Source organism: Taudactylus pleione, unplaced genomic scaffold, assembly GCF_031769625.1.
Source record: "Taudactylus pleione unplaced genomic scaffold, aTauple2 ptg000587l, whole genome shotgun sequence".
Lineage (NCBI taxonomy): Eukaryota > Metazoa > Chordata > Amphibia > Anura > Myobatrachidae > Taudactylus > Taudactylus pleione.
This window is the reverse complement of record NW_028284989.1, coordinates 10,152-33,465: the sequence shown is the minus strand read 5'-3', so window position 1 is coordinate 33,465 and position 23,314 is coordinate 10,152. Positions and strand designations below refer to the sequence as shown.

General features: G+C 40.0%; 1 protein-coding gene across 1 annotated transcript; it reads right to left on the bottom strand.

Annotated features, from left to right (window-relative positions):
- Positions 1-4,379: 4,379 nt before the first annotated feature.
- Positions 4,380-21,659, bottom strand: LOC148481226 (C-reactive protein-like). Its single transcript, XM_088453754.1, has 3 exons — positions 21,608-21,659; positions 18,750-18,808; positions 4,380-5,104 (listed from the first exon to the last, which is right to left on the bottom strand). Exons 2-3 carry the CDS (start codon positions 18,802-18,804, stop codon positions 4,434-4,436), a joined length of 726 nt encoding a protein of 241 aa, XP_088309880.1. The 5' UTR covers positions 18,805-18,808; positions 21,608-21,659; the 3' UTR covers positions 4,380-4,433.
- Between the last annotated feature and the right edge of the window lie 1,655 nt (positions 21,660-23,314).

Below are 23,314 nucleotides of genomic sequence, written 5' to 3'. Positions count from 1 at the left end.
ATATTTATTTTAATGTTCATTGTTGTTACATTTTTAAAGTTAACCCTTCCCTAGGATTGCTATAATCTCTTTATTTGTATTCTGTTTTCCAAAATGTTTTAATCTACACTGTTAACCCCTTCGAAGGCAAAAGGACAAGTGGAACAGGTGTCAACCTACACTTTAAAAATATTAAATGCAGGGAATTGGGTAACGGAAATAAAAGATCCCAACCTCCCTCATTCTGGAACCTAAAGAATCAGGGCCACCTTCATTTCAAAGAGAGGAGAGATATACACTAACCTTGAATTAATATGATCTGGCTCTTTATTGGCTATTATCTGGTGACCACTTGTACTTACCAGACAATATCATTCTGCACTTCATAAACTCCATTACAACTATGTTATTTGAGAAGGCACTAATACTGACTTATGCCCCCATATTACAGTATAACCTATAGTCACCTCTGTGAAACAATATGCCCTTTTATGAGTTATTTTCTGGTGATCTCATGTAATCACTAGACAATGACATAGTACCAGAAGAAAAAACATTAAGTTTTCAGGAGGAGTGGATTTAATGCTCATATCTCCCCTAATCTGGGTCAAATAATGTAGATTTTGTAGTTTTCAAATTGCCTTGTTGGTCAGTGATATTATTCCTCCATGTTGTATACATTTCATGCAAGATGTACATATCTTTTTGTGTGGGAAATGTTGATTGAAACTAATGCAAGAACCGCAAAGTTCTTCTTGGTGCTTTTTCGAAAAATAAAAATACATATTTGTTTATAATATTGTTTTCCATTTTAATTAAAAATACCAAACAATTATTTGTCCATTGTGGGTATATTTTATTTTCCTTATCAGGAGGAAAAATCAGTGTTATGGAAATAACTCACTTTGGATGTAGGTCTGAAAAAAGAAAGTTCTTGTTTATTTTCATCCAGACAAAATGCACAGGATCTGATTCTCTATCACTCATAATGTGGTCACAAGTCCAGATCTCTACAGCAGTCATAAGTCCTTTGCGGCTATCTGCCTATATCTACCATATACATTTCTGCAATTGCACCAACTCTAGCCTTCTGGCTACTAAAGCAGCCATCATTGCTAGAAATGAAACTTACACCTACCCCATGCTTGGTGCAGAACATGTGACTGAAAGTGTCACGCACACTCTATACGCAAAACAGAGTAGGCTATATGCTCGTGGGATATTTATCTTAGGTGTAAATGCCATATTGCTGCCCATTGGCGACCCATTCAGATGTCAGTGAGAAGCGTCTTAGGTGTGTATGACACAGAATAACTCGTAGCTCCTAGTTATGTATGTCAGCTGTGATGAATGCACACTTTGGTAAAAACTGCGAGATGCGGCCGTATTTGAACTTGCACACAATTGAGAATCAGACCCAGTGTTTCCAGATTAATGCAGGGTAGATCAGATAGGACATCAGGACATTAGTTTGACTTTACTGACAAGTGTATCCATGGATTGAAGAGTTGTCAGCCAATGGCAGGGGCAAAAAAACAAAAGTGTCATCAGCAATTGTTTTGCAGTCAAACAAGAGTAATCAGTCCAATCATATTAAAGCAGCAATGCTCATTTGTAAGGCTCATTTAGCAAAACAAAGCTTAATATACTAGTGGCCTTCCAGGGTCTTTTATAAAGACAATTGGTCTCTTGTCTTTGTCATGTGTCATCACGTCTGTATCAGCAGCCTTTGATGTGAGTGGGAAGATTGCACGAGAGCATCTGGCATCTACACTTTCACTTAGCAATTGCAATAACTTGAAGTACCACTGCAAATAGAGAATTTATCTTTGGATTGCAACTCAAGATGCCGCAAAATATATAAGACCCCCAGAGAAGAAGTTACTGCGGGGTAACACCCATCTGGGATTGTGTTGGCAAAGGTTATGAAACATATTGATTTTCTGGATTGGGTACTGGATCCTGGTGGTTGGGATGCCAGTGGTCAGAATACCTACAGCGCAGGGGCGGATCTAGACTTTTCTTCTAAGGGGGGGCGGTTTAAGAATTAATCTTAACCCCTCCCTTATCTCCTGTTTACTCCACCCACTTTGAGTCCTAGCCCCTCCCATAAAATAACCCAGAACACTGATGCTGTATGTACGTCAGCATGTACAATTCAGGATGGTTCTTAAATCCTAGATTATAGAACATCAACTTGTCACTGGCCTAAAAATAGTATAGTAATAACTATGTATTCAGGTTTACTATTGCTCATAATCAGTGGTTCCCTACTGCTGTCGGGATTCTGCACCATGCGGGCTTCCAAAGCTGGGATTTCAGCCAGCGGCTGTTCAGCTGCCAGCATATCATACCACTTCCCTGCATAGATTTTTGATATCCGCAATAACATAAGAAAGTAAGCAGTCTGCTGTATACCATATGGAAAAGCGGATTCAGGTTCATCCAACTCAGAAGGGCAGATGTATTAAACATTGGAGAGAGTTAAAGTACCAACCAATCAGCTTCTAACTGGCACTTTGAAACTGACAGTTAGATAATGTACCAACCAATCAGCTTCTATCTGCCATATAGAAAAATGACAGTTATGCTGGGTACACACTTAACGATTTGTACCCAGTCGATATATAGTGTGGCGAGTCCTGGCAATGGCAAGTGCATACACACTTCCCGATGCCAGGAGCGGCAGCGCGATGACGGGCCATGCTGCATTTGGCAGCATAGTACCCGATGACGGCAGGTACACACTGACCGATGTGGATGAAATGTTGTCTGAACTGCCGCATGGGCAAGACTCTAGTGTGTACCCAGCTTTAGAAGCTGATTAGTTGGTACGTTATCTGTCTCCTAGATTTGATACATCTCCCCTGAGTCTTGCCAATGCTGTACAGCTGGGGAGCTTCTTCCACTGTGAAAGTGCACTCTCTCCTAGCTGCCTTGTGTGCACATGTACCATAGCACAACCCACTAACTGCTCAGTGCAGGGAATACATTTGTGATGTCACTGAGCAGTAGGAAATGTAAAAAGTATTTTTCTAAGAGCAACACTGTATAGGAGTTTGTGTTGGAGTTTGAATGGGATTCTGAGAGATATAGGGGTCTATAAACAGTGTTAGGAGACAGAGTGAAAAGTGATAAGGTACCAGCCAATCAGCTCCTAACTGCCATCTCACAACCTGTGTTTGAAAAATGACAGTTAGGAGCTGATTGGCTGGCACCTTATCACTTTTCACTCTGTCTCCTAACACTGCTTAGTAAATAGACCCCTGAGTGTAGTGAGAAAGGTTAGATCAGGGTGGCTAGAAAGGAAGTGGTAACAGTAGTGAGGTGGGAAATGGATTTTGGTGGTATCAAGGGTGAGTTCAAACCTTATATTATTACAAATATTGTGGAGGTGGGAATGGCAAGTTTGGAGGACATTTTGAATGTGAGTGAGAATGATGAGACCCATGCAGCAGACTTGAGGCACAACAGGGATCGAGAAGTAATATACAGAAAGAAAGATTGGACAAAATGAGTGGGCATTGGAGGCAGGGGTGCTGAGAGGGGGGAAGAAGCGGGTGCACAGATTACCCAGTCCCGGGCTTCCTGTGCCATCCCCCCTCCCTCACAGCAGCCCAGCACACAGCGTGTGCTGAGCTGCAGTGGGAGACTGCTCGTGGTTGCTGAGCAGCAGCCACAGCAGTCTCCTATGCCTGTTGGGGGAAGCGATCACACTGATCGCACCCCCCCTGGCTTTGAGCAGGACTGAGGGGGCTCAGAGCGCACCCCTCCCCAGAATACAGCGGTGCTGCTTTTTTTTTTTCTGGGAAGGGGGCGTGGCCACACCGCCACGATTAGGCCACGCCCCCTGTTACTCGGGCCCGCCGCAGGCTTGATTGGAGGGGCTGAAAACAATGAGTTCAGTTTTGGTCATTGGGAATAACTGAATAACTGCCATCACTAACTTTGATCACATTGGGTGGAAATACTCTTGTGAAACTATTGCAGTACCTCCTACTGCTTTGAATTGATGTCTGACATGTTGGGATGAGTGTTACAAAGGGTGGATTGGGATATTTAGGTATTATTTATGGTACTGTACTCTAGATTTCCATTTCATATGTCTCCTTCCGTGGTTTTTATCTCCCGTTCCTCCCTCCTTTACAGTTTCCTATCTTGGTTCCTCAAATCATCTTTTTCCTCTTCCCTGTTCATAGTGTTCTTGTTTTTGATCTTCATAAAGTTAATCAATGAATGTAATTATTTTTTAAAATTTATTTATTCATTTAATCTACTTGATTTGTGATGTCCTAATTTGAAAACAAATATTCGAATAACGAGTATTTTAATATATTTTTAGAAAATGTAATTATGAAATTGTATTTGCCATTATGTTTTTCTAATAGGCTTTATTATGATTTGAATTTTTAATTTTAGTTACAATTAATCATTGTCAGTGAATAATCTAGTTTTCAGTTGTATACCTTATCCTCTTGGCATAGAGAATATACATTATATGTGTGCACCCAAGGCTTACATTGAAGCTTTGGTTGAACTAATACATCCCCTTTAATCTCAAAATTTAGAGATCTCCAATTAATCAGATTTCCATTGTGATCATCAGACAATACTTTTTGCATGTCTTCTGGTGTCAAAACATAATCCCACATGTTGACATCACTTATTTCTCCAGAAAACGACTGGTTAATATCAAACCCACCCCCAAATGAGTCCTGCTCCTGTCCCAGAATGATAGATGTTTTAGGATCGATAGTAAACCCTTTACGTGAATATCTTCTGGGGTAGAGCTTTCCATTCACCCAAAGCTGGACCACACCAGTTTCAGCATCCCAAGTAACACAGGTGAGTTTCCAGTCTAGAAGTTCAGGGTCTGTCTTAATACTGTTATCCTCCTGGTTTATATACACAGAAATGTATTGAGGTGGTTTTGGATAGATAAGAAAAGTGTTGTCCTTCCCTGAGCCAGACATTGCCAAGGAAAAAAGACCATATTCGCCTGAAAGTTCCGTGTATGATCTCAGGCAAAGAGTAACTTTCTGCAATGGCTTCTCTATATCAGGCTTCAAGATCACATGTGCTGTTGCTGTTTGTTTTGGGAAAAGGAAAACTTTGCTGCCCAAATCTAGAAAAAAAAGATAATTACAGTTGTACACCAATGCTTTCATCTGTACACCGATACATTCCATTATATTTTAATCTCTATTTTATCATTACAGTATGTTACCTAGGGGTCTATTTACTAAGCAGTGTTAGGAGACAGAGTGAAGAGTGATAAACCACCAGCCAATCAGCTCCCAACTGTCATTTTCAAACAGCCTGTGAGATGACAGTTGGGAGCTGATTGGCTGACACCTTATCACTTTTCACTCTGTCTCCTAACACTGCTTAGTAAATAGACCCCTGTAAGTGTAAAATAACAATTCTTGTTTAAAATAGCTAATTCAATATGACCACAATCACATCACTGAAAATATGGCCAGATACTGAGTCAGATGCAGTGGCGGCCACCCTTGTGTCTTTTGCCGCCATCGTAGCTGCGGCTTTATGCTAATGTCACTACAAAGCCCCTGGTGTACAAGGACTGAGAGACCCACTCACAGTGTCTATAGACACCACATTGCCATCTGGTGCATTTTTATGACCACCATTAAAACGTGCACCAGCCGTATGTGGCAGATGCAGTTACTATGTCTGAGTATGACCTCCTATGTGATCGACTGTGTGTCTCTGTACACAACCGCTCTCAGCATCGTGCAAGTAACACTCCCATTACATGCAACAACTCCGAGCATCTTTTATCCACCCTCCTGTTACCAGGGCCATACAGTCAGAGGAGGCTCAGAACCTCCCCTGTCATACTCTGGAGATTTGATATAAAAATTATTAGAATAATACAAAGAAGATATTTATAACTTATAAACATCTTGTTTATTGTAATAATTTTTATAGTTAATACTCACCAGTTTTGTGTAACTCCCTGGGACTGCAGGGAGACGAGAGATGAGGCGGAAACAGCTCAGCCTCACTTCAGTATAGTCAGACAATGCTTGCAGAGCTGTGGGTGGGACCACACCTTGGGCAGTAAGCTGCACAGAAAGAGAGCTAATAGCGGCATGCTTCTGAGTATGAAGGGGCATGCCTTGAGCATTGATGGACAACTTGGATGTGTCATGTGACCAGGAAGTGCCCTGCAGTGTTTAGAGATCAGAGCTGAGTCAGTAGCAAGAGAAGACACAGTGATGCAGGTAGGAGAATCAATGGACACTGAAGCTTAGTCTAGTGAGGGGAGAGTTACAGTGAGTAGGGGGTGATACAGGCTCCCAGCACTGATCTCCATGTATGCCTTTCCAGCCATTGACCTCACCGCACATTACTGCCTGTTAACTCCTAGTCACTGGAAAGTATTGCCCCTTGCATCTCTGCTACCTTGCATCCAAATCTGTACTGCGGCTCTGTACAGACAAGACTGGGATGCATGAGCGGTGAGACTCAGATGCATGTGCAGTGAAAAAACATTGTCTCTTTATGTGAATATCAGTGTAGAGGAGCTAATTCAGCAGATGACGGAACTGCAAAGCTGCACGCAAGAAGTTTCTTTGACACCCCCCTGCTGCATTTGTGATCCCAGCACAGTGACTGAGAATGCAATGTTGGATGGTGCCAGCCAGCTGAGCAAGCCTCAGCTTACCAGGCTGGCCAGCTTGCAATGCTAGGAAACTGCGTCCTTGGATCCAGCCCCTGGCTTTGTCACTCCTGCAAAATGGGGCCGACACACCGCCATTTCTGGGAACACCAATCAGGCAGAGGCATAGCATGAGCTGCATGCAATCACGCAGGACCCATTCTGAACATTCAAAGAATGGGTCCTGCACACATGCAGATTCCCGATAGTTGGGAATCGGTGTTCAGCATTGGACTAGCTTGCAATGCTGATTCAGCCCCAGAGTATGGCACAGCACAAGGCCCATGAACACTTGTATTTCCACACACTGTAACAAAAACAAAACACCAGAAAAAGGAAAGGAACAGAAGAGAGGATATTTACGCCAATGTTGTTAAACCTGTTATGTGTAATTATATTATTATTAACAACATAAACATTTCTATAATTACATATTACAAGATAAATCATTTAGGTTCCAGAAAGAAAAATATTAGCCAAATTTATCAGGCTATCTCAGACAGGGCCGGCTCCAGGGGTCGGAGCACCCTGTGCCGGCTCTTCATTGGGCACCCAGACAGAAAATGGGGGCATGGCCTAATTACCATACGCCACGCCCCCTACTTGACATTATTTGAGGGTGTGCCCACAACATGGCACGCCTCCAAATAACATCAGGCTGGGGGGAGCCTCACTAGCTGGGCTTCCCCCAGCCCCCTCCCGTCACCGCCCATTCAGACTTCGGGGTCTGGCACCACCGCACAGCTGCGGCGGTGGAGGTCCCCAACCTCCCGATTTGACCATCCACGGGCCACTTCGGTCCATGGGTGGAACAGTACCGTCCCGCTGAAATAGGGATGTTGGGGAGGGGTGTGCCCTCTATGGGTGTCACCCCTGTGCGACCGCACTGGTCGAACACCCCTAGAACCGGCCCTGATCCAAGATAGCTATATTCAGAACCATTTGTTAGGAGGAGGCATTCATATAGTAGGTACAACATTTTAATGTGGCATAGCGAGGTAGTTTCAAGTTTCATAAATAGACAATTTGCTACTTTATTAACTAGTCACGGCAGCACATTGGTATTTCAGCAGCACCAAGGCAGTGTTACAGCATCAGCTTAGCAGCATAGTGGTATAACATTATTGGCAGTATTGCAGCATAGTACTATTATAGCATAGCAGTATCAGCATAGTATCACAGCATAGGAAAAAAATGGTATAGCAGGATTACAGCATAATAATAATAATAATAATAATAATATAATAATAATAATAATAAACATAATAATAAACATAATTATTATTATTATCATAATTATTATTATTATTATTATTATTATTATTATTATATAGAGATCTTTTTCCAATAGGACTCAAGGCGCTTAACAGATATAATGAACATAATACATTGCAAAAACTATGAACACAATTTAGAAGTTTAGCTGTGCATGAAATACAGAGACCATGGACATACTAAAAAGAGTGTGGCAGCCATTTTGTTTCCTCACTTGCAGAGATTATTATAACTCATCCTGCTCTTGACAGTACCGGCGAGGCAGCCATCTAGGGTGCACTACATAGGTTACTGTGACCAGGATGAGTAAGTCATAGATGTGTAATATGTAGTGGGAAATTGCAGAGAAAAGAGAAAAAACAACAGTTGAGGTGGCAACCATGATACAGCAGATAGGAGAGAGTACTATAGGTGGCAATATCAGGAAAGGGCAAATAAAAGTACAATATTATTTAAACAGAAGCAAATGATCATTCTAAATTTGCAAGGGCCACAACATGTCAATAACCAAATTTTTTGGACCTACAAACTGCTTATCCCATTTACAGCCATGGGTAGACACTTACATCATTATTTACAAGGGAGACGTAGGCACAAGTGCCTTACGGAAAGGGACCCCCTTAAAAGGGGTTACCTGACATTACCTGCTACCCATTTATAGGTGGAGTTTCACCTACCAGGAGACACTCCTGGATGAAGGACAATTTTAGTCTGGCATAGGGGCACGTAGTAACCAATAGGCGATCTACGGAAAGAGGCACCCTAAAGGAGCCCTCTCACTCACCCACTATAGCCAGGACCCAGGAACTGTGACTTTTGGTTACACCTGGAGACATATATTTGAACATTAATACTTTTAGTAAGAGCAAGAAGACTCCTTTTTACGCATTTATCATATTCAATAAATATCCACTTTTTTATTCGCCATACCTGTTATATCTGGTTCTTGACACTACAACACACTACCAATAGAGACTGACAGAGAGCCATAAGGTTAGCGCTAGGCACAACCACTCTAGTCAATAACCAAATGAAGCAAAATAAAATAGCCTGCTGTGGTCACATAGAAGAAGGTGCCGGGCTGTTTTCAACTGGGCCCCACTGCAGAGCCTCGGCGGCCTGTACTGCCTGATGTGTAGAGAGAAGCCAGCCGGTGTCCTGGTGAGTAATGTGGCCCCGATGCATGGACTAGGCCAGATAAAGAGTGGGTGGCAAGATGGCCAGGTAAGGAGTGGGTGGCATACCACATAGCAGGGGCGTAAGTTCATCTCAGTTGCCCGGAGAGTTTGGCACCCCCCCCCCCGAAAAAAAATAAGGGAAAACAAATATGGTGTTTGTGTATATATGTATAAATATATAATAACCACGCAATCACACTTAAATAGAAACATAGAATTTGATGGCAGATAAGAACCACTTAGCCCATTTAGTCTGCCCTTTTTTATCTTTTGGTAACCTCAACCCTATGGGATCCTCAGTTCTTTGTAAGAATATTCTTATGCCTATCCCAAGCATGTTTAAATGATCTACTGTCTTAGCCTCTACCACCTCTGATGGGAGGCTCTAGAATATAATGTATGAATACAGTAGGATACAAAGGTCTAGAGGTGTATGATAATTCACATATCAGGTATAATTGTGTATGAGAGTCTGTGCCTGATTTGGAGCTGCAGTATCAAGACCCAGGGATAGTTCTCCTAAAGTTAGTGCATAGGTACAAACATATATATGAGTAATTACAATTTGTACATAAGGTATCGGACACAAAGCAGAACACTGATGTGCGTTTTGCTGTGGCTTTTACAAGATTAGCCTTGGCTGCGATATATCAGGCACAGACGCTCATATACAATTACACCTGATATGCAAATTTTGTTCCAGGTCTCCAGGTACGCTATGTGGCAACTGTTAGTGGGTCAAAGTCCGACAGACTTACCGAGTTACAGCCGACTCTGCAGCAGCATATGCTGCTGAGCCACTGTTTGTTGTGAGGCAGGATCAGCGGTTACCGGTGGCTCTCTGTACCGGTGGTCCCTGGGATAGGAGATCAGATTGGTGTCTCAGGTCCCAGCTCACTGTCCAGCAGCAGTGGAGGGTGCGCTGTCGCTTTCTGCAGCACAGGCTGAGGCGTATCAGGTGGGAGCTTTCCTGTTCCCTATTGCAGGTTTTCGCCGGGCTCTCGGTACAGAGCCGATCAACACTGCAGCAGCAGCGGGTGCACCACTGCAGAGCTGCAGGGGACGATCAGCGGTCGCACTCATTTTCCTCTGTGAACCACACAAGTGATGCTGCACATGCTATAGATAGAGGAGCCCCTTCAGGGCTTGGTGCCCGGAGGCAGGTGCCTCCATTGTCTCTGGGAGTAAATGCTTCTTTAGCATATATAGCTGGTTTGAAAGTGCAGTTCATAAAATCAGGCTTCAGTATAAGCCGGTTGTGCATGTAAATGTGCTTTATCCTTACAAGTGAATGATTAATTAAAGTCAAAGCATGGGCTGGTCTTATGCATATAGATTACCTGCTATGAGCATAGTACTCGATCTCAGTAGTTCTTCTGCAGCTGAAGCCTTAGTGCTTCAGCTCTGTGAGTCCCTTTCTTTAGCTGTGACCTGGTAGTCCTCCACTGTGTGTCTTTTGCCAGGCGCTGGTGGCTGCATGTCCCATAAGTAGACAGACTTGATTCAGGGTTTGGGTTGTGATTGACTGCTCACTGGTGGGTGTGCAGTGGAGGCCATGTAAGACCTACGCATTTAGTCTTATCAGGGGCATCCTAAGGGTCATAGGGCTGTGCTGTCTGCTAACTCTTAAATAGCAGACTTTTGTAGCAATGGAAACCTGCTGTTGTAATGGTTCTGCCCGTCTCTACTGCAGGCTAAGTAACAGTGGTTTTGGTAAGCTTTGCGCTGCATTCACCTTATAAATGAAACAATAAACTTTTAATAACAAATATTTAAAAAATGATGGCATAAAACAATCTTTGGTGCATAATGTATATGCTGTATGTATTAATCAGAGTTTGTGTATATCCTGTGAAGAAAAAAATCACTAGTGCGAGTTGCAGTGCATTATCTTTGTAAATAAAGCTATATACTTTTTAATAACACTAAATCCAACATTTTGGCATTGAAACCTCTGTATTGTATAATGCTTGTTGGATATATCATCTGACAATAAATCATTTATTTGCTATGTATCAAGCAGAGTTTGTATATGTATTGCAGAGAAAGGATATATTATGCAATGCAGAAAGTTTCATTGCTAATCACAGAAAAATACCTAGGTAAAAATCTATATTTAACCATTTGTCTACAATGGTGTACACATTGTAAATCCACTTGCAATGTAATCATCCTCTCTCCATGTAAATATTTGTTTTATTGTACCCATGAATTTCAAGCCACATGGATCTTTGTTGTAGACTTCACAGGAGTGTGTGAGACACTATGAGGTAAATTTACTAAAGTGAGAGTTTTTAGTAGCGGAGATATAGCATCCAATCAGATTTTAGCTATTATCTTCTAGAAGGTGCTATTTAAATGTTAAATACAATCTGATTGGTTGCTATGGGCAACACCTCCACTTCTAAAAACTGTCACCCCTATGTGTGCCTAATCCATTTTTAATGTTGCAAATGTGTTCCACTATTCTAATACTGAGAGCCCTAGTGGTACTTCCTACATATTGTAGGCCATAAATTTGTCATGAACCCGGACTGACTCACAGATACAACAATCTGGATCAGCTGGTTGTGATGCCGGTGCACCGCGGTCACTTACCAAAATACACGGTTCTTCTGCCACCACGCAGACTGTTTTCCAGAGGTCTGCGATCTCCCAACAGATTAATAATAAATCACATTCAAATTACACACAAATATGTAGCATGGGCCTATCCAGGCACGCAAGTTCAACAAGAATCACGGAGAATATGCTAGATTAAATGTGTTTCATCCAAAAAATATTTTCAAGGCTTAGTTACAAAAATATTAATAAAATGACAAAGATTATAATGCAAATATTTTCTTAAAAAATAAAAGAGAGAAATAATTCAGAGTCCCTAAGACAACTCACAATAAAGTTCTTAGCTCTGCTGATGGGGTGGGGGATCTCACCCACAGGAATATCCTGATGCACTCCCAGAACTTGTGTCTGAACCCCAAGGAGTGAACATTGAATGCTGGATGGTATTCCTTTTTATACATACCTAATTCTTTGTTCATACTTAACAGGGTCTCCCTATCAGGTCAGCAGGGTTTGAGATCAATAGATTTCCAATACAGGGTTACCTGGCCAAACTGACAGGGTCCCTACTTTAAAGATATGTGACAATATAACTCACTCTTCAACTTCCCCCTTCCAGACCTATAGTAAATACCAGAATCCTTATCTCAGCCTCTATAGCATAACAAGAGTCTTTAGAGGTAGGACAGTGAAGTAAAAAATAGGTCTGTTTCTGGGATTATGATCTAGGACACTGACTTCTGGGATCATAAAAATGGAGAGGGCTAGTTGTTCACACATGACCTCACATGACCTCACACTGTGAGGGACATACATTATTTTGTTATCTGCTAGCCATCCACTTTATTTACGATTCACCTTTTGTTAAACTCAGTCCTTCCCAACCTGCACACTGAATAGCAATTGACACACCATGTTTATATGGAATATAAAATGACAGAACATCACACATCATACAATATCATAATTTGTGAGGGCATAGTCATCACAAGGGCCTTCCAACAAAAAAAATATTCCCTATTCCCTTGCTATCATATAGGATTTTGTCTTTAATGCAGTTTGTGTTACCAATTTTATTTGATTTAGAATTAGTTTTAGACTTGCAGTTATTTTCTTTTGTTATTTTAGAGCCTATGAATTCTGTACAATAATATCAACCTTTTTTGTTTTCTTTTAACTATACTGTGGAGTCCTTCATTGTTTTTTGGTGCAATTGTACTACTAACAAGCTTGGATTTTAAATTATTTGTTTTTTTTGTATATAATGTGTGGTGTTTTGGAAATAAATTATATGAGTTTGTCAACCTTTTGAGGATGCTTTCTAATCATTTTGATTCACTATTATATTATGCAATGAAGCTTAATTATATATTTTTATCTTCGTTAACTTCTTTTATTTTAATATCCTTAAACTTGTCCTTAGAAGCAAGCAATGCTTTTCTTTTGATATTGTTGGTCTATTCCAGTGTTTTAATGTTGAGTTGTAGTCTTGTTCTGTGTTCTGTTCCTCATTTGTATTCATTAGTCTGTGAACAATTCCGTTGGACAACCAATTTAAATGGTGCTTGCTGGACCTGTGTATACAGTGTTTGCAATCTATTCTTTTGCAATGGATATTGGTTTCTAGCTTGTTATTCTCAATGTAGATCTCCAGATCCAAAAAATGACTTTTTCTTCACTTCATTTGGAGGTTAAGTGTATTTCTGTTAATGTATTAGATAAATTATTATAGCTATTTCTTACATCCTACTCATGTGAAGAAGATATCATTGATAAATCTCCTAATTTACGATTTTGTCCATGAAGGGGTTGTTATTCCAGATATGATTATTTTCATAATTGGCCATAAATAGATTTGCATAACCTTGTGCAAAGTTTGTGCCCATAGCAGTTCCCCATATTTGCTTGTGGAATGCATTTTCAAATCAGAATAAATTATGCTACAAGATGAAACTTATGGCTTCAACAAGAAAATTGATTTGTTTTCCTGGAATACTTTTACTTTCCATAAGTATGCTGTTGATAGATTTGCATCCAGCTTCATGGTCTATAATGCTGTAGAGAGAAGTGATGTCACATGTGCACAAAATATAGTGACTCTTCCATTCTTTTTCCTCTAAGATGTGAAGGATGTGCATGGTGTTTTGGATGAAACTTTTTTGTTTAATAACCAATGGTTGAAAAAATTGATCTATATGCACTGTTAACTTAGTATTGAGGGAATTAATCCCAGAGATAATTGGTCTCCCAGGAGGGTTTCCTGCAACCTTATGAATCATTGGTAACCAATAAAATACATGTAATACTGTGTTCAACATTTCAATGTATTCATACTCTTTTTTATTTAGGATACCTATGTACAGTGCTGTATTTAGAAGATGTGTCATTTATGTTTGTTAGGTAGTGGTTGGGTCACAGTTCAACTTTTCATTGGTTGTGTCAGAACCTAAAAGGTTCCTTCAGTCAATCTTTTTACATGATAACCAAGCCTCTGCCCTTATTGGCTGGTGTTGTTTTCTGTAATTTATTTATGGCTTTTCTATGTCCTTAGATAGGTTGTTCCTTTATGGGTTTGTTCTTTGAAAATTCCTCTAAATGTTTTTCAACCATTTTTTAAAATGTTTCTATAAATGGTACTTTTAAATGGCTACAGTATTGTAGAAATTAGAGTATTCATTTAATTGTGTGTGATAATACTCAAACTTATTTGTTACCATATTAGACATGCTAGACTGGTTTTGTGCAAAATATTTTTTAAGCTTAAGTCTTCTAATAAATTTGTGCAGACTGATATGTATCAAATGTATTCATTCTGTTACTGGGTGCAGACTTAAGTCATTTATTTAACAAGCATATTTGTGCCTTATTTAGAGTGGTGTTGCTTAGGTGGAATATTCCCATTGGTTCTCTCTTCTGCTGTTTTGGCCATGCTCCTAACTTTGATCGCTCCTCATTTTACTCTTCCTCTATGTCTTTTGTTTCCCTTTGGCATATGTCTAAATCTTTTGAGGTACAGTATCCTACAATTGGCCTTTTGATAGGTCTAAAAAAACTTCCAAATATTTTTCAGGATTTTCTATTCTCTCGTCTGGTCTGGAGATGCCCTGTTTGTTTGTGGATTCCTTTCTCACATTGATTTTTTACGACTTTCCAGTCTACTTTTGAAGCTCTCCATTGCGCTATTCGTCCATTCTGTGTTGCTGTTATTTTCTGAATCTAGGGGGTTTTGGTCTTTTTATATATAGTATATGTTTGATCATCCTAAATTTTGGGCGATTGCTTTCTCCGTCATCGTACCAATAGCCACTGTTATTAAGCCTGCAGCAAGAGACTGGCAGAACTATTAAAACAGCAGGTTTCCATAGCTATATAACCATTTTTGTGCCTGCTAGGACAGGAAGAACCATTAAAGCAGCGGGTTTCCACAGCAACAAAATGTATGTAATTTAAGAACTAGCAAAAATACAGCCCAATGAGCCTGAGGAATCTCCTGATAAGGCGAAATGCATAGGTATTACATGCCACCACCACCACATACCCACCAGTGAGCAGCCAATCACAGCCAAAACTAGAAGCAAGTCTGCCTTCTCCCAGGTCATGCAGCTACTGGCACATGGCAAAAGATGCATTATGGAGGAGCACCAGGGTACAGCTAAAGAACGGGATTCACAGTGCTGAGGCACTAAGGCTTGGGCTGCAGAAGACTACTGAGATCGATCGCTATGCTCATAACAGGTAATCTATATGCATAAGGAAAAAGCTGAGGTGTACACCCAACCCATGCTTTGACTTTAATTAATCATTCACCATCTAAGGAAGAAGCACCTTTTAGGTATACACACGGCTTATACTGGAGTCCATTTTTATGAACTGCACTATCATACTAGCTATCAATTCTAAGAAAGCATTTACTTCAAAGGAGTTCACTTCATAGAGATACTTGATGTGACTGCATTGTGATAATATACCCTATAGAGTGATATTAACAATATATTGTGGTATTACTACATATGTATTTTTATTATGTGTTCTTGCTGTACTCAGCCTTTTTGTATGTGAATATATTTGAGTTTTGCTGAATAAATCATTTACATATTTTACCTGTAATTTTGGCATTTGAGGACAAACTGGTCTATACTGATACATATCCATCGGGCACCAGGGACACATTAGACATAACACTATATCAAGCATAAGGTTTTATGGAGAAATGTTGGATGTTATATCTCTAAAAGCAGGCCATCTTTTTCACATTACTTATAGGAGCATCGCAGATATAAGCTTTATATAAAACTCAGGATATAAAATCCCAATTAAGATGAAGTTGTCCCTGCCGGTGATGTACTTAAAAGAAAATTGGCTAGAGGGACAGGTACCATCTTATGAGTCTTGGATTACCATCTTTTATGGAAAATAACAATACTGCAGTGTCTTCAATGCCCATACAAGACAGTAACAAACTTTTCAAGGGAAGAGTTTATGACTAGGGGTTAAAGTTACTAAAGTGAGAATTTTTAGAAGTGAGTTTTAGAAGAGATGTTGCCCATAGCAACCAATCAGATTCTTGCTATTATCTTCTAGAGGTTGCTAGTTAAATGTTAAGTAGAATCTGATTGGTTGCTGTGGGCAACATCTCTTCTAAAACTAACTTCTAAAAACTCTCACTTTAGTAAATTTAGCCCTAGAAGTTCATCCGCTCTGGGCATGGGATGTGAATAAAACTTTCAGACTGCATTCACCTATATAAAATCCATGCAAAAACTAAGACTATCAACAGCATTAGCAACCAACATATTAGAGTAACACTATTTTTGATTGGATTGTTCTTTTACCCCTAATGTCAAACTTTCTTTCACTTCTTTAATATCATATTTACACTGGCCAACTAATCACCTATAAGGCATTTGAAGCATAACAATGTTATGTTGTTTCATACTCATGCCCCCCAGAGCATCCAAATATATACATGAGTCAGCCACCAGGGATTTTAGAGAATTTTTATGGTCTAAGGTTAATGAAAAGTCACCCACAACCTGAGCCCTTGGCAAAACATGAATAGATACTTGAGGACTGATATAATTCCCTCCCCCCTCAACAGGTTGAGCAAACAATGTCTCCTGTTTTTCCAAGAGTTCAATAGACTCACATGATAAATCTGTTTTCCCCTTCTTGTACTGTATCTGTCTGGCAAATTTCATAAATTACAATTCTTAAGCTAGGTACACACTAGAGTGATGCCAGGATGATATGCCGTTTCGTAACGACATATTGCCTACATCGCTCAGTGTGTACGCATGTTTGCATGCTCCCGCGGGCGCTAGCGATTTGTCACCAGATTTGTTGTGCTGCACATCAAACCTAGCGATATCACCAGCGGCCAATGCATTGTTAATGAATGACATAACGGTGATTGTTACATCGTTCATTAAAGTCGTCCAGTGTGGTTGCACAATCACTGTTGATGGGCATTCGTTGTCAGAACGACTGCTCGCCGCTCCAGTGTGTACCTAGCTTTACTCTAAGAATTATTAGAATAGAACCCTGACATTTTGTTAGTAATATGCTACCAGGAGAAATCAATAGTATCAGAAGATTCTTTCCTGGGGCAAACACATTAGCCCTTGCTTATTGTGCCTGTTTGGAGTTTAAAGCCTTCTCTCTGGGCAGGGATTGATGTGAATTATTGATAAATAAATACTCTGTAAGGTGCTGCAGAATATGTAGCTGCTATATATATAACTGTTAATAAATAATTATGGTCCTCTTGCCTGGTGTGGTTGCATAAGATTCCACCATGCCACGCTAGGCTTTCCCTGACACAGTTGCATCTCATGTGACTGTGTCAGAAACACCTACTGGTGGCTGCAGGAAGCTACTCTTCCAGCAGCTGCTGAGCTCAGGAGGCAGCGCCAGCCCCTCTGCTCCATTACAGATCCCTCCCAACCCCCTCCTTCTGCCTCAGCCACAAGTAAGGTTGCAACCTTCATATGCTAACTGCTCGCATATTATTTATTATTTTATTTATTAACAGTTTCTTATCTAGCGCAGCATATTCCGTTGCGCTTTACAATTTGAGATAACATTAATAGAACAAGACTGGGTTGTAAGAGACAGACATAAAGGTAAGAGGGCCCTGCTCGCAAGCTTACAATCTATAGATTGGGTAAAGACAAAACTTATCCCCAAATGAGTCCCGATCCTTCCTCAATATAATACTTGTTTAGAATTAAAAGCAAACATTTTCCTGGTACCTAGCAGAGATTTTCATTGATGCAAAGTTGGAGGACTCCACTGTCAGAGTGTCTGATGCCATGGATGTGTTTCCAGCCTGGTGGCTTTGAGAAGATAAGGAAGGTATTGTCATTTCCTGGTTTTCTGGAGAGACTAGGCCAGAGGTTCTCAAACTCTGTCCTCAGGACCCCACACAGGTCACGTTTTCCAGGTCACCCAGCAGGTGCACAGGTGTAGTCATTACTTACTGACACACTTTTAAAGATCCACAGGTGGAGCTAATTATTTCACTTGTAATTCTGTGTGGAGACCTGAAAAACATGCACTGTTTGGGGTCCTGAGGACCGAGTTTGAGAACCTGTGGAATAGGCAATACTGTAGGTGCCTGAAAAGTTTAGTCTAGAATCGTAAACAAACACTAACTTTTATAATGGCTCCTTAATCTCAGTTTTACAGACTCCATAAGCTGTTAAAGACAATTTTGGGGAGATAAAGCTTTGCTGTAAAAATCTAGGGGACAAAAACACTACATTAATGTTTATCACTCAGCAACACATGCCGTGGAAGTTACCTAACAGCCAAACTTTCCAGTGTCTTTCTATTGCCGCATCTTTTATTTTGGTAAGTGGGTTTATTTTAACTTATTTTTCATAATTGCTGCACTGCTATACCCATTCAGCCACAAGGGAAGATGCGGCTCAATGTTGCGTATGCTCGCCCCATCACATGCACATTTGCTAAAAATCACGATATCCAACTACAAAGTGGACTTGTGTACAACTCTAAATCAAAACTCTACCAATGCTCTACCTACAGAGTGCAACTAAAACATACCGTACCTTGCTGTGCAACAGATCCTGTGATGAACACCAACAACAGTACACGTAGCTCCATGCTCCTGCATAAAATACATACATATTTAGTACATAAGATTTGCTTCTCTATTTATCATCCCAACTACAATGCTTTTAATATATAAATAATTACTATTTACAGATTGAGGAATTTATTTTAGATAATTATCCCTCATATGTATATCTGGTGACTCCACCACTTATACTATTGAGTGGGACACATGTTCCCCACACACCCCAGAAGTATTTAAAAATACTATTTGCTAACTAAATAGTGATGCATCAAGGATGTCATAACAACTTCTAGACCCTGGTACTCTAAAGGGATGTGACCAATCAGGTAATGGGATCATCCCATTGTGTATATTGAACCACTATGGAGAGTCTATGACAGTGCTAAGTGGCACCAGATGCATTAGGGGTTAGGGTTAGGCACTAGGGGGAGGGTTAGTTTTCATTAAATCAACAAGAAGAAAAGACAAGATTGATGTCTGGTGCACTTGTCGGGTCAATGTACTTTTATATCAGAATTATTCTCAGGAAAAACCTTAAAACATAAACTTATATTTATATTTCTTAATAAAGAGCATTGTCCAAAAATTAGGCGAAATATTAAAATAAAATCAAAGATTTAGAGAAAAATGCTTATTATTTTAGTAGTCCTGAATATCTCAGTGGATCTCCTATGATTGGAGAATTGTTTGATTGTTTGTTTTGTTTAATAATTAACCTGATAGGTGATCTTAGCCATTTTTTCTTCCTTTATTTTAATTTTAATGAATATCAATAAAATTTAGAGTTTTAATTCTGCTAATCTTCATTACAATAGGAGTGTGCCCCTTATATAGAGTCTTTCTCTTTTCTCTTTCCTTTTTGATACATACAGTTTACTCATAGGGTGCACCTTCTGCTTACATCTTTTGTATACTGATCCTTCTCATAAATTATATATTCCTGTTAAATCAATTCTTCTCCCACCTCCCCAAACCCTTATTTATATACCAAGCAAAAACATGCAAGATATGCAATGAAAACAAGTCTACATTTAACTCAACATCAGTCCCATAGTGAGAATAGAATATTTTTTGTAGTAGACAAACATTTAAAGTCTTAAAGGGATGTAGTCATTATCCTGGCATCGGCATCCCAACAGTAAGTAGTGGGGTTAGGGGGAAGGTTAGGGGTCAGGGTTAGGCACTAGGAGGAGGGTTAGGTGCTATGAGGAGAGGGTTAGGAGTAAGGTGGAGGGGGAGAGGTTAGGTTTAGGCACTAGGGAGGAGGGTCAGGTGCTAGGAGGAGAGGGTTAGGAGTTAGGTGGAGGGTGGAAAGGTTAGGGGGTAGACACTAGGAGGAGGGTTAGACGCTAGGAGAAGAGGGTTAGGAGTAAGGTGGAGGGGAGAGCTTAGGGTTAGGCACTAGGTGGAAAGTTAGGCGCTAGGAGGAGAAGGTTAGGAGTAAGGTGGAGGGGGGAGAGCTTAGGGTTAGGCACTAGGTGGAAAGTTAGGCGCTAGGAGGAGAAGGTTAGGAGTAAGGTGGAGGGGGGAGAGCTTAGGTTTAGGCACTAGGAGGAGGGTTAGGAACTAGGAGGAGAGGGTTAGGAGTAAGGTGGAGGGGGAGAGGTTAGGTTTAGGCACTAGAGAGGAGGGTTAGGTTTAGACAGCGGGGAGGGAGGATTAGGGGTAGGGGTAGGAACAGGGAGGCAGTTAGGATACTTACTGACAGGTGATGATATCCTAACCCTGTAGGGATGCCGATGTCTAGATTCAGACCCCCGGGATCCCGAGCACCGGCATCCCGTACCCAACCAATCTTAAAGTATCTACTGGTAAACATGTATACAAATTATGGGATTTTACTCATTTTAGGGTTAACTTCAAGCACATTGTCACACAATAGAGTCTGTTTGTATCCGCCATCTAGATACAGGTTGAGTCTCCCATATCCAAAATGCTTGGGACCAGGGGTATTTTGGATATCGGAATATTCTGTATATTGGAATACTTGCATACCATAATGAAATATCTTGGAAATGGGACCCAAATCTAAACACAGAATGCTTTTACTGTATGTGTTATATACACCTTATACACACAGCCTGCAGGTAATGTTATACAATATTTTCAATAATTTAGTGGCTCAAACAAAGTTTGCATACATACATGAAATTCATTTATGTTTCATATACACCTTATACACAGAACCTGAAGGTAATTTTATACAATATTTTTAATAAATGTGTGCCTTAAACAAAGTTTGTGTATATTGAACATTAAAAAATATCAAAGGTTTCATTATCTCAAGCATGCTTAAAATATTCCGTATTGCGGAACCTGTACTGTACAAAAATATATTATTTATAATATTTATTATTCTTTGTAGGCACAACAACTCTGTTTGAACACACTTAAAGGGGTACATTTACTAAGATGGGAGTTGTTATGGGCAACATCACTTCTTAAATAGAACTCCCATCTTAGTAAATTTACCCCAAACTTCTATATTCTCTACAGCATTAAATAAATGGCCTCCATTTGCTGGTGTTGTTAGAGACAAATATCTCTAACAACAAAAAATCAGGTCAGCAAATTATAAATTCATTAAAACACACAACAAAACACAACAAACATACAATAAATGGTTTACTAGAACATGTAAATAGTTAACTAGAGTATCCAAATGTAATAACCCCATACATTGTATCAGTTTCCATAAATGTACAACATCTATAGTTTAACTATACTACAGCTTAGTGCTTAATTGTTATCTTATGAAGAAAACAAAAGCTAGGAAACATGTCTACACCATAAGTATTGCCTATGCAATCTGGTTTTGTCAGTTGTTACCTGTTTTTCTCCTAATGTGTATGGTCTAAATACAAAGTATTTCCCAGGCTCTTCACAGTTCTGTGTGAAGTCAGTGCCAGTGGTTTGTTTATATACCACAGACTAAATGCCAGCCCTGCCAATAATGATTTAGTGTTGTAACAGATGTCCCAGAATGATCAGTTCAGCTGGTACCTGTATGCATAACAAACATCAGGGACAATAATGACATTTACTAATAGATTATATTACAGATTACAAATTTTCAAACAATTATATTTGAGTTTACTTAAATGTTATGTAATGTTTAATTAGTGAACTTTTCACCTTTAATGTAGATTTTTTGCCTATTATGCTCTAGATACATTAAACACTTTGAATAAGAACTGATTGGCTATTTTAGGAGCCACATTAGTAATGCAAATAGAATGTAAAAGATCTTGTATTGTGTGAAATAGATATAATTTACATGTTAATCCCATATTAGCCTCATTATTTATTGAGTACAGTAGATGAGTTTATTCTGTGCTGGCTATTGCAAGTTCTAGAATTTCAATGTACTGTAGGTAAATTAATCTCTTGCCAAATACAGTTCATATAATACTTGTAGTGAAATATTGTTAATTTTATATAGGAAACTATCTCTTGTGCTTCTCCTTACTTTATATTCATCTACTTCTTACTCACCACTAGGACACCTAACACTTGGTGTCTATGCTTTTTTGTTGCTTAATTGGGTGTTATGGCCACCTATGTATCAATGTATATTATAAATATCCTTGTCCTTCATTGTATTGTATTTTACTGTAAGTCACTTTTTGGTTATGTGCCTTGTAAGGCGCTGCGGAACACTTGTGGCGCCATATAAATAAACGATGATAATAATAATATAGTGGCAACAACATATTAATCAGTGGGTTCTATTTACAAGCCTTGGATGGAGATAAGTGAACGAAGATAACGTACCAACCAACTAGCTCCTAACTGTCATTTTTCAAACACAGCCTGTGACCTGGCAGTTAGGTGCTGATTGGCTGCTACTTTATCTCCGACTCTCTTAAGCCTTCTTAGTTTTAAACAGACCTTTGCATCAGGGGGCGGCATGTACTAAGCATCGCTTTCACGATGTGGTACATCCCGCTTGTCTTTGGGTACATACCGCGGTATATACCAAGAATTTCACAAAGGACAGCTCTCCCGATAAAAGCTGTCCGTTGCGATGCAGCCAACACCCAGAAGTCCCTCTGGCATCCTTCTGCGCATGCACAGAAGGCCACGGGCCGCGGGGACTCATGGGAGGGATCCGATCCCTCCCAGCCTGGAGCTTCTCGAATAAGAAGCCCATAGGCTTCTATTGGGTAATGCCACCTAAAGGTGGCGTTACCTATTGGGGCAAAGCACCAGAATGCATCGCATTCCAGGTGCTTAGTACATTCGGGTAATGCAGTAAAACCCCAGAAAACTGCATTTTCGGGGGTTTTACCAAATTTTTACCTTTAGTACATCCCTCCCACGGTCTGGTATTCTTGCACTAAAATTTATGCTAGCTCCCCACTGCGTGCCTCCATCAAACACAGTTACACAAACTCAAGAACTGTGTCAACCTACTTACTTTAACTATATACTATAGGGCAGACGTGTCATGCTCTGGCTAAGGTGATGCTCTGCCACGGGATAGGAAGATGTAGACCCGGGTTGAGGAGGGAACAGGAGGAGAGGGGCCTGGAT

Excerpts from the sequence above, each read along its gene's own strand:
- LOC148481226 (XM_088453754.1), bottom strand. The coding sequence starts at position 18,804 with ATGGAGCTACGTGTACTGTTGTTGGTGTTCATCACAGGATCTGTTGCA. Across the intron at positions 5,105-18,749 it reads AGGATCTGTTGCACAGCAAG|ATTTGGGCAGCAAAGTTTTC; the intron begins GTACGGTATGTT and ends TTTTTTTTCTAG.